The sequence below is a fragment of the Apaloderma vittatum genome, unplaced genomic scaffold (genome assembly GCF_000703405.1).
Source record: "Apaloderma vittatum isolate BGI_N311 unplaced genomic scaffold, ASM70340v1 scaffold8302, whole genome shotgun sequence".
In the NCBI taxonomy this organism is placed as follows: domain Eukaryota; kingdom Metazoa; phylum Chordata; class Aves; order Trogoniformes; family Trogonidae; genus Apaloderma; species Apaloderma vittatum.
In genome coordinates, this window is record NW_009701836.1 from 30907 (window position 1) to 43677 (window position 12771).

Here is a 12771-nt window from a genome sequence, read left to right on the forward strand (position 1 = left end):
CAAGAGGTGTACAGTTGTAGACATTTTAACTGTAAGAATAGCCAGATTTTCAAGGAACACAATAGCACTGCTAGAGGAAGGAAGGTCAAAGTTATATACAAAGTCAGGTATTAAAATACGAAGAAAAAGAGATCAGTATCACTTAAACCATTCCATACAGATGTAAACATAAACTTACCTGAACCGCACAGCCAAGTAAAAGCAGGAGGAGTTTTTTGATTTCTTCAGTACCTGGCTCTAAAAAGAAAACAAGAAGAAAAAAAACAAAAAAAAAAGGTGTGAAGTGGTAGTTTGAGTTCCTTCCCCTAATCCTCAGAAAACATCAGGTTTTCTCATTATTTTCATACAACTTTTGTTAATCTAGTTCAGAAAGCAAAAAGTTGAAGAAAACCCCATCTTTCCAGTTTTCAGTTTAGTCCTTTTTACCACTTTCAGCATTAAGAAGTAGCTTAACATCCAGCATAGTTTCAAATGCAAAAAACACCACTTCAGCCCTTCATAAAGCAAAACTTGAGTGATACTTTCCAAAGTGCTTTGGAGATCCACAACCGAGTTTTCAACTGTAATCTCAGGTATCTCAAGGTATTTACACAACTGCTTAAATATTTGCCACCTCCAGGTTGTAAGAGTTAAGTGACAAGTTCATTTAAATTATTTTAAATTCTAAAGCTATATTATTAATCTACACATATAAAAATCTAAATATATTTCCAATCTGCCTGTAAGCATCTTAATCTCCTAAAGAAGCTTAAAGAACTCTGTCTCCAGATGAACCAAGATATATCTCACTTTTTTTTACACTCAAAATGTACTCATCCTGCTACTAAATATATGTTGTATCTAGAAAATAAACACCATAGAGTAAGCACTTTAAGGAGGGCAAAAGAGCTCAGACTAGCTGGAATCAAACTCTCTATGCTCATACATCATTTGCTTTACTGAAACACAAAACACTATCCATACGGTTATCTAGGAATAAAAGGATATTAGGATCCTATCCTAATAGCATCTTCTCTACAACATACTCTGCATTTCAGCCAATAGTTCATTTCATTGTTAGCTAACCAGCCAAAAGCTATGCTGTCAAACACCATAATGCTGGGGCTGGCTAGAAATGTGACCTTTAATTTCTACTCTGTGACACAGCTGGTCTACCTACTACCGATACCAACAGATTCACTCTCCACCCAAATAGCAAACAGCGAATGCCTAGCAAGTACTGAAGCAGGCACAGTCATTCTCAGCCCTCAGAGAAGTTAGGGAAATCGTTTTACTTTAAAGAGCTCAATTGGTAATCACAGATGATCCCCCAGGATCACAAGACAATTACAAGCATCTAGAAGAAAACTCAAGAAGAACCTTCTTTCCAGAATGGCAGTTTGCGATCTTCTACATTGGGTAGCTAAGTATATTTTGGATGAACCCCCCCATAAGAAAGATGTACCCATTCATGTACAAGCACTTGAAATAGTCCTTTGATTTGAGCCACTACAGTATACTGTAAGTGCAGTAAATGTAAAACTTTTCTCAATAAGTTACACAGATGAAGCACTCTTGAGCAAAGGAGGAAATTAAAAACAAATCCAGAAAAAAACCTAAAAGGATACAGAACTCGTACTGATTTTGACTATCTTTCAATGAAGAGTCAAGCCTGCTGCCATAAAGCAGGTATAAAAGCCAGGTGCTACGTTTCTCCACCTTCCTCATGGCTTCAGGAGTTCTCTGTGCATTATAACATTAATTAGAGAGCCTCTTCTCCACATTGATTCAACCTGCTTCTTTTAGAGGGAGATAATCCCTATGAAGACGTAACATTAACATTTTTCAAAAGTTTTGTCAAGTAGCCGGATTACAAAGAACGTGAACTCAGATGGCAGATTGCAGTCATGCAGACTTCTTGTATCCCAAAGACTCCAATTGTGAAGTCCTTTACACAGAAAACATCAAAGAACATACTTCATCAGAAGCATGTTACTTCAGCTAAGAAGGGGAATTCCACCTGGCTGCCTGTCATAAAATAATAAAGATTAACTAGAATATTGTAACAGAAGGGATCCCTCCCAACATCTCACATCCTACATTTATCCCAATAAATTCATCGCACTACTTATTAATTTTTTTTAAGCAATCTCTGAACGCCTCTTTGGACACTCATTTGTACACTGCTTCAGCATCTCTTGACTGGCTTTTAAAAGTCTACCTGAACATTGTTTCCATGTCTCTTCCCCACATTCCTGGAAGGAACATGGCAAAGTACTGAACAACTTCAGCTTCTACTGCTACCAACCATCTTGGATGTTTTTCTTCCTTTTCCTCCATCATAAATACAGAAATCAATCATTCTCTTTTACATCCTCCAACTTTCTTCTTGAACTTTGTCCCTAACATATTCTACCCTTTGATTTTCCCTGCACTTACTCTTACCCCAGACTTTCATATCCTCTGTAGTCTTCCATCCTCTCCTGGCTTGCACTCTCAGAAATAGGAACTGGTTTTAATCTTTCCTCTTTCCACATTAAAGAACATTTGCCTCATCATTATCTCCTTTTTCCTTTTCCTCTGTAATTTAACTTAACATTCACAAATCACAGCCTGTAGCTCTTCTCCTCCAGTCTTCTCCTCAAGCTGGCTTCCTGCCAATTAGCTCAAGAAAAATGTTTCTTGATAAAGTCTCTGATAACCTCTTTTTACCATCACTCTATCTGCATTTTCCTTGATTAGTCAACTGCCTCTGATCCAAACATGTTTCTCTTCCTGAAATCTTACCTGCTCTTGCCTTGTGCAATTTGTCATCTAGTATTTCTCTACTAACCATTCCTTAAGTGCAAAGAGGGAGAAACTAGCAGATGTTCCTGGGAAAAATCACAGCTACAGCCTAAATAGGAGTGGACCAAAGTCAAATCGTTATCAAAGAATCACCTTTTACTATGGGGGCTCACCTTGATGCAGTCAGACTTTTTTACACACCAAGTTTCTCAAAAGGTCACTGAGGTTTGACTTCACTACACTTGCCCACCAAAGGAAAAAAAACAAAACAAAACTCTTCAGGGCTGAGGTCCTCTTCAAGTTGACACAGCAGGAGTAGTCTTAACCTTCAAAGGGGACAGGTTCTGGATGGAACCCAAAAGAACAGGTCTGTCTTCTGATTCAGATCACACTCCAAGGTGAACTCAAGCAGGAATCTGAAATGCCTTCCAAGAATATTGTCCATACCTAATACATATTTAAAACACGTGGGCTATGCTACAGCTAAGTCTGTATTTTCTCACAAATCCAGCAATGTCCCCACAGGAGAGCAATGCATGCATCAGAACAGGTTCTAGCTGCCAAACCACAAACACTGCATACGTAGCTGAGGTCCCAAATGGGAAGAAGTTTTCTTATTAATGATTAAACCATAAGTTTTTTTATACATGCAACTGAATACTAATTTATCTTCGTGGATTTTCCTAGTGCATTTTTAGTAACATTTCATCTTATGCTACACAATATGGTTAAGACATATTTCAGCCTCAGTATCTTAAAGAGAAGAAAAAACGTCACTACAAAAACAATACCATGACCTGTTTTTTTTTTTTAATCTGTTTTTCGACTAGATCTGGTCCCTAGGCAAATCCATGGAGTCTTTCGAAAACCTTAAGAAGTCTGGAATCAAAATATAAAAGCACAATGCATTCTGTTCTTTAGGAAGAGACCACGTTCACACTTCTGGGTGCATATGACGGATTACAGCACATCTACACATACAAAAACTCAAAAGGCTGTGACTTCAGAAGCAAAAGCAGCAATATTCAAAAGCAGAAAGTAAAAATCAAAAGAATTAAATCAAGATACCTACAAAAAATGGGATATATGCAGATGAGATACAGAAAATATCAACATTATGAACCCTGCAATTGAAAAGCGAGGTAACACGGATGGTTCTTCTTGCTCATGAGAAAAATTTTGTCTCACATACACAGAAGCACAGCGTAATAAGGCATCCCAAATGAATACAAAAAGCCAGGGGAAGCTACACAGCCTGTTAGAGTAGTTCCTAACCTCTCTGCTGAGGTGCTAGAACATCAGAAGTAGAACACCTGGGACACATTAGACCCAAGTAAATAAATTCTGCCCAATCCATAGTGGCTCCATGCAGGCCAGGTGTGTCTGCTCCGTGCTTCTGGAATTGAGAGCATGGTGCAGAGATTCCCAGGTGGCTGGGGATAGTCAGCTGAGTCCACACAGGCCAATTTTCTCGGTCTGAAAATTGCAACTCTCAGAGCTGGAAGCAGAGAAGGTGGGAGCATGGAGAACACAGTGTCAGTTCAGCGGAGAAAGCAAGAAGGTAACTGCAATATTTTTCAGGTAACGGTGCAAGAGAAGCAGGAGAATTTTGGGGGAGGAAAAATAAGGATTAGGAGTTGGATCAAGTGAGATGCACTGAACCGTCAATTTTCTCAGGGGTGGCTTAGGTAAAGAAAGTTAAAAGCGTCACAGCTGGGATTACATGAAACTCATACTTTGTCATATGAGGGGCTTGCTGGTTGCTGGGAAATGTACTTCATTTCAGTAGAACTCCTAACGATAGCCCGTGCTGAGCTTTGGACAGAACACATTTTTTTGTGGACCTTTGGTGTGAACAAAGAAAATGTTACTCATCATTATTAAACCACTTAGTTCGTAGAAGCATTTACACAATCTTCTGCTGAAAGGCCAAATCCTATATGAATTATATTTCAGATTAAATAATACAAACTAATACACAAATATAAATTTTCATCTTGGTTAAAAATAAACTTACCAGAAAAAGGATTTTTGCCAATTATCAATACATTTGGCAAAGACATCACGATCAACTGCTGCAAATTCTCCTACAAAAGTGAATTAAAATATTATTTAAATCATACGTATGCATACTGAATGAAAGCAAACACCAAATACTAGCTACTGCTAAAGAGTGTTACATAACTAGTTTAGAACTTTCCAGGACTTAGTACATGAATTAACACATCATTAAAAAACACAAAAACACAAGTATGAATTACTTCTACAAAAGCCTTGTTTTATGGGTTTGCAAGACCATCTCAGCACAGTAAAAATCCTCTCGTGCCAGTAAGTTGGCTTACGGATCTTAAGCCAACTAGATCCTGTGTCTCAGAACACAGCAAAACTCCTTCAAATTATTAGTGTTCAAGTGTCTCTGACCAGATTACTGAGAGATGCTTTTTTTGATTCGCTCTAAGTTGCATTTATGCTGGAAATTTCCTCTATTTCATGTCCACGGTCTCAGCGGCCTGGCCAAAACATGGATTTGAATATTACAGGGCTTTTTGCTGCAGTTATGCTGTGACAATCCTGGCTATAAAGGCACAAAACCCTATTTGCACGATCAGGTGGAGTTTCAGTTTGCTAAGTCCCACACTCAAGCAGCAGCTTTGCCTATCCAGCTATAGATTGTATCAATGGATAGTTTCTGTCAGCCAGTAATGGCTGTAATCAGGTCAAATCCCCAGTCTAGACAGAGCCTAATTCTTCTGAAGCAGAGTAGTCTTCCTCCTGTTCCCAGATGTTTATTCACAGCAGATGCCATCCTATCAGCATCTCTAGAGTCACGCTTCTTTGTTTTTCCACAGTGACAGATCCATTAATACATAAAACATACTCAAAAAGCAACTTATTCCAGAACCATCACCACTTTACATTCAAAAGGCACATATTATGCATCATATTCTGAACTAAAGCCATAAAAAGAGCCACCTCATTTTATGTCAAATTTGAAAAACAAGAGTATTTCTTGCAGAACACCTGTAGAAATTATTAGCTATAGCTATTCTTGGAAGTTCTCAGTGGTTAATATAGAACATAAAAAATTATAGCTGAACTGATTAATACTAGGCTGAAAAGTACGTATTCTCATTGCACATGCTTAAGACAAATTATAACCAAGGACAAAATAGCTTTGACCTACCAGAAAGCCTGGTAAGGAGAATTTGCATTTAAAATAAAAGATGTGACGTGTACCACAGGAAGTTTTAAATCAATAAAGAACAGATAAAATGTAAAAAGTATTTATAGCTACTACACATAATTTAAAAAGTGGAGGCTTGGTGGCTTTTTCATTGTTTGCTTTTGTGGGGTTGTTCTGCAATAGCTCAAGTAATTCCATGATGCTACTGTAAAGCTTTTCTTACTGTGAAGCAGAATACAAGCAGAGGTGCCAAGAAATGTGTTCCCTATGGAATAATGACATTATCACCTCTTTCCTTACAGCACCTTTATCTTATTTCAGAGATGTCTGTCACCTTTTCTGTTACACTGTACCTTCATCAGTATGCTCGGTGCAACTGCTCTCAATTTGTGTTTGCTTTTGAAACGACTGCTTCTATTAAAAACCTGAATTTTGAACCTGTGCGTCCCGAAATTCACAGATTTCTTTTAACTGTTGTTTAACCTCCAAAAATAAATTAAGCCTATTTACAAAATTCTGTCTTGCTTGTACAAACTTTTAAGAGTTCATTAGCACTTATTTTATCAAAGACTCACAATTCATCTGACAAATGAGCACCCATGGGAATCATGGAAGGTCACTGTATTAAACCCCCCAAGCCCACCAAAACTTATAAGGGCATCAGTTCTCCTGAATCGCTTGCTGAGAACAATTCCACCATTTTATGCTGCCAGGAAATGTACAGACTCGAGAATGGTTTGGGATCTATCAGGAGTTGGGTGATGCTGTAAGGAAGTAAAGCAGCTTCACTGGAAAAAGAAGTCACAGCTCCAATTACAGAGAAGAACAAAGATGACACAGGAACTAAAAAACTTACATAATCTAACATAACATTTTAATTTTCAGTGTTATATTCTATCAGCGCAGGTTTTTCAAGAAGTACTTAGACAACACTGACACTATCATTTGCTAAATTCAGAGAATGTTTTCCACAGATGTTACAAAAACACCTGGAATAAACTAGCACAGACAAGTTCACACCAAGAAGTTTTAAGAGTTAGGATAATGTAATGCTAAAAATTAAAAATCCTCACATCTATTAGTATCTTATTCTTACTGTAATATGCCAGACACGAATAAACCTCATACTTCAACACAGTGATTATTTCCCATGTTCTGTTACTGTCAGATCTCCGGCATCCCGCTCAGAACACATCCCGAGCACCATGCCTGCACAGAGAGCTTTCTGAAGACTCAAGTGTGAGGGCTTGCACCACTGCCAGGGTGCACCCCAGGCTACAGGAGGCCCCTCAGATTGATTTCAAAGCATCCATCAAGAACTAGCTTTTCTGCCTTGGGTAATTTCACTGGTGGCAGGAACCAAACTGACCCTTCTTGAAATCAATTTGTGCTGTGCTGCCTTGCTAACCCATGCCCAGGCTGTGGGGAAACACCAGCTGCCAGGCTGCACTCTCTCTGAGAAAAACCAAAGGCTGTACGGTCCATCCTTTAACTCTTATCTGCAAACCCAATAAACTACCACAATGCATTAACCTCCCTGAATGGAGGCGAGCACGTCTGAGTGAAAGACACATGTGAAAGGCAATTTTGAACTTGACCACGCGCTCCAGTTTGGCTACTAAATGCCTTTACTCCTACTAAAATGCCAGACCTGCAACATTTGCAAGTGCCCTCACTTGTACTATCTGACGAGGGCGGCGTCTCACAAGACTAAATCCTGAGAGAATGGGGAATGAAAAGGCAAAAGAGTGTGTGCGGTTCTATATAGCTCACACTTACACAGGACAAATTTTAACATTAATACAATAAGAATACTTTTTGATTTTTAAAAAAACTATAATAAACTCTTTCTAACACAAAGGCTTGGAGTAACATTCACAATCCTGAATCATCCAAAGGTAAGATACCTAAATGGCTTATACCGACCAGCTGATGCCAAAGCAGCACAGGGGATGCTTTGTATTCAAATAAAGATCAATACTATGAGCGCCCGTGCCTTCTGTTGCACCAGTTGTGAAACACTAATGCCTGGTCGAGAACAACTACCATCAGGAGATGGAAAAGCATATGGGACTTAGCAGGCAGCGCTTACACTCTTATGTAGTAGCTGCCAAGAAAAGAACGATGTGAATCGTGCAAGCTCATGAAGTGTTAGCCAGGAAGACGTACAGTGCTTGACCGCTGCAGTAAATGACAGCTGGGAATTTTCACTGTACTTCAGAATTTTTGAAAACATATACTGTGTGCGTACACGAGTGAAAGCATACATCGGTCCAGGCTCTGCCATGGCGCACTTAGAGGGGGCAGATCAAAGATTTTCTCCCAGATCTGGACTTTCCTGGCAGAAAGGAGCAGGGCAGCGTAGAAGAGTGCTGAAAGACACACTCTAAGGGACGCTGGTGTTATCAGCAGCATCCTACAACAGCATGTCCATGTGTATATGCCTCCATCCAGGCTCTGCTGCTAGAAGGCACCATGCGAGCTCCTACCTATCACATTAAAAAAATTCAATGGCTGTGTCACCTGTTGCACAAAACACACAAAAATTAAATGTCTATTTTACAGCTTTAAATCAGATCACCACTGCATCTCCTATGAAGTCCCATTTGATTTTTATCACCTCACTGCTTTTTGTACAACTGAAAAATCAAATTAATGATATAAATCAAATAAATCTCATCACATTTTTTCTCATAGACTCCATTGATAAGAATAAATGCATGTGTAATAAGGCATGAGATTTGTTTCAACTCAGAAAATATCAACCAATACTGTTTAATGTACTACACAAGTAATCCAACGTGCAGGATATGTTATATACACAGATTATTTGCATACAATTGGTTCCAAACAACAACTAGAGCTGTAAATTAAGCATGATAAAAAAGTTGACCAGATTTATAAACAACTACCCATACAAGTATCTCAAAATATTAATCTTATTTTTGCATAACGATAAAGGAATACTTAGAAACAATTCAGGCAAAACTTAATGCAAGAAACAATTACTGACCTGATAGTATGTTTTTATTTGTTTCACCAAAATAGACAAATTTTGGATCCTTAATGATGCATCATTGTTTACTTTTTTGTTTATCCTCTGATTAGCAGACTTCGGATGACTGGGGGGAAAAGAAAAAAAAAATAAAAGGAAAATCAAATTATAGAATTAATGTGCCAGCATAACAACTTCTTGTCTTGGCTACCATGCTTTTTTTTCCCCTTCACAAGTAAATAAGGAGTTGCTGAAGTTACTGCCAAAGGCAGAAAGAAGTAACTTGAAACATCTGTCTCTGACAGCACCCTTTTTGGCTCTCAATGCAGTATGTAACTGGGAGCACCCATCACAATCACCAGGGAACGAATATAAAAAGACAGTTCTGTGGCTCTGCACTTCTCCACATGCAGCCCCATCCCTGACGGGATACAGAAAGCAGAACACAGCTCTAACATAAATATTCCAGCACACGCTGCCAACATCAGGAATCATTCTTGCTGATGCAGACAACTAGAATAACGGAAATCAGTCTGGCTGCATTAACAAATGTCCATATATTGAAAAACTATACGATGCTATTTTACTATCATGAGGCACAAACTCAGAAGGTAATTTTTAACTTTTAGCACAATGAGGAACATTAAATAGATCATGCTAACCGACACTAAATTATTTTAAATTTATTTACAGATATCTGAAGTCTGTCAACAAAGAGATTATTAACTGGAGTTTCTGTCAGGTACTCTCACATATGACTGGATTTTTCTCTGATTTTGGCTTCAGAAAGGAAATAAAACCCTTTTCCTTCACAAAGTAGAAAGGACATGAGGAAATGCAGATGACTCACCCTTTTTCAACATCACAAAACATACCAAGTTATTAACCACATACAAGACAGCATGACAACCATTCATTGTGCTTTTTCAAGGAAAACAATGCGGAATCGATGCAACTCCCCCACAACACCCTGTAAAAGGCTTAGAGGATTCATAAGTGATGGCCGATGTGAAGCTTCCTAACTTTTAAAAAGGTACGTGATACAGCTGCACAATGCAACTTTTGATATTTAATATTATTGTACTATTTAGTGACATTATTGTCTGATAATGCACAGCTGGCTGGAATACTGCACTCAGACAAGAAACTACCAACTTTTCACTGTCAAACTGGAGGTTCCTGCAAGGGAGTGTGTCTGCTAGGTCTGGTTTTATTTAACACTGTCATTAATGATTTAGACAATGGAATACAGAATACGCCTACCAGAACTGCCACTGGCAAAAATTGGGAGGAATTACAACCAAGACAAACTTCAAAGTACACCGCGGCAATTAAGAACGATCCTGATAAAGTGCAAAAGTAGTGTGCCAGCAATAGAATGAATTCAGTAACGACACAGAGCGGGAAAGTGTTATACTCTGGAATCAAATGCAGAAAAAAAGAGTAACTTGCTGTAAACCAGAAATAACCCGAACATTGCAGTGGACACAATCAAAAACTAAGGGAAAAGAAACTCTGCTGTCAAAAAGAAAAAAATAACAATTTTTCTATTTTTTAGGATGTGCTATCTAAGAGAGAGGTAATTACTCTATGCATGGTTCAGAAGATGCTTCAGTTAACGGAGTTGGACTTCAGGGGAGGTCTGCATGTGTACTTTTTCCACAGGCAAATCACCTGGGTTCTGAGCAGCATGCAGAGGCTCAGCACCAGCTTTCTCTCAGCAACATGGACTCAGCACCAGCTTTCTCTCAACCACACGGATCGACTGCATTGGCAGGTGACACACAGGTATGTTTGCCCCCAGAGGATGTGAATTGCCTGTTAAAAAGCACCGAACTGAACAGGGTATGGGTCAACACGGATCGCCTTGGCTAGACAGCTATGAGGCACAACCCCAAAGCCAGATGCAACTGATGCACACGAAGTGAAGGTTGTGCAGAGGACACCAGAAAAAGAACACTCATCAGACAGAATAGGTATTTTATCTAAAGAAACTACATGGAAACAGTCTGCAAGATGAGACTCATACATTGCTATACAGGTCTGTAAGTGTAAACAACCAACACGCCAAAATGAACTATTCCCTCCAATGAACACAGTAATATCGCGATTTATTTTGATGCAATTTATCACCTCAGTAGGTAGTTTCGCATGCTTTTTGTGCTAGTGTCATTATAGACAAATTTATATGCTTCTTCAAATTTAACTAAAGAAACTTCTATTTGTCTTTTACAGCTTTCTTTCGTTTTAGCATGTTAGAATTTCTAGAACAGTCTATGTCTTCTCTTCAGTTTATTGCTATCAGAACTTCCTGGCTTGTAAGCCTGAATAGAAATAACACAGAAAAAACACCAATGGGAAAGAAGTCAGATCATATGTAAAACACATCTCTGACACACAGTCATTTCTATAAGAAAAGCAGTAAGCGTAGCATCTGTTTTCTCATATATACAAATATAAATCTAGGAAAACTAGGGCACGGATTCTCATATGAGTAATTGCCTCATTTCTAAATGCTCATCACCGTGTTTGTAAAAATACTCTGAAGGATTAAAATACATTTTAGAATATATTAGCCAAAATCATGTCACTGTCACCCTGGATCCATTAATTCAGCTAACCTGTAGGTGCAAAAGAACCTAAATGGCCTAAAAATGATTATGCTTCGCAGATGTGCAGAACTGGACTCCTTTCCAAACTGAATTCATTCAAATTTGTTAAAATCAGTAGAGAAAATCCAGGATAAAACCTGCTGACCTGATGCCATACAGAGATCAGATGAAGTCTCCTATTTCTACATTCATAACTCCAAAAGGCCGATTTGGGCCCTTAATCTTCATCTCTAATCTTAATGACTATCGGATTATCTCCAGGCTTTTTCATCATTTTCAGCAGCATTTCTACAGCTCTACATTTTAGATGACTCTCCCTTTTCAGCACTCAAACCAGAGGGCACCAGAGTTTCCTGGATACTATAATAGCTCTTATTTTAGTATCAACAACAAAAATGAGTGTGCAACCACAAGAATTCAAAACCCGTGTCATAAAAAGCTCAGGCTTTACACTTCTTTATTTCAAAAGCTGTACTGGAAAATTTAGGTCTTTTAAGAACAAAAACGTCAACATTTTCATAGCACTATGTCTTCATAATGGTATGTAAACATAAAACTTTACACACTTTTAAAACAAATTGTTACTAAACCAATACTACAAATGAGAAAGGAACACAGCAATAAATTCCTGAATAGCAGCAGATACAATGAGTAACAAGGATATCTGTGTGGAGGAGGGAAAAAAAATGGGAATAAGAGCCTAAGATTTCTTAGGACACAAATTCTTGGTTCCACACCTTTCTCACCACTGCCATCTTCATGTTTTGCAGGACAAGATATCTCACTACTTTCATGCCCCAAAGATACAGCACATGAGCTTTTATGTTTTATTGGATGAGAGGAAAACAAATTTTTGAAATCAGAAGTCATAATATCTGTGCAAAATTTCTCCTCACAGCAAAAATATTAATAATTCACGTCTCTCAACTGATGCATGAACATATCCTAACAGAATCTGAGCCCTTTTAGAACACTTTAGCAGACACTTGGCAACTGTACAACAGCAAATCATTCTTATGTTTAATTTTCTTCATCTTAATCCTTAGAAATCCAACTGTGTATGGATCAACTCCACCAAATTATGCATTAACAAAGATAACCACAAATTCTGTGGTATTAAGTCTTGTGTCAGTTAATGATGACATTTACCAAAGTTTTTTTTTTAATCTTTCAACTACCATTGAAAGTAAAGTAAGATTCTTTTATTTCCACTA

At 38.2% G+C, this 12771-nt stretch overlaps 1 protein-coding gene across 1 annotated transcript in view; it reads right to left on the reverse strand.

Moving 5' to 3' along the window:
- Positions 1–12771, reverse strand: part of CCDC88A (coiled-coil domain containing 88A) — a gene marked incomplete at its 3' end in the record, with an annotated part of 56118 nt that overhangs the window by 28736 nt on the left and 14611 nt on the right. Inside the window, exons 3-5 of the mRNA XM_009879303.1 lie at positions 8964–9072; positions 4784–4853; positions 179–237 (exon numbers count right to left, since the gene is read on the reverse strand). Of these exons, the coding sequence (XP_009877605.1) occupies positions 179–237; positions 4784–4853; positions 8964–9072 (238 nt within the window). The remainder of the gene's footprint in view (positions 1–178; positions 238–4783; positions 4854–8963; positions 9073–12771) is intronic.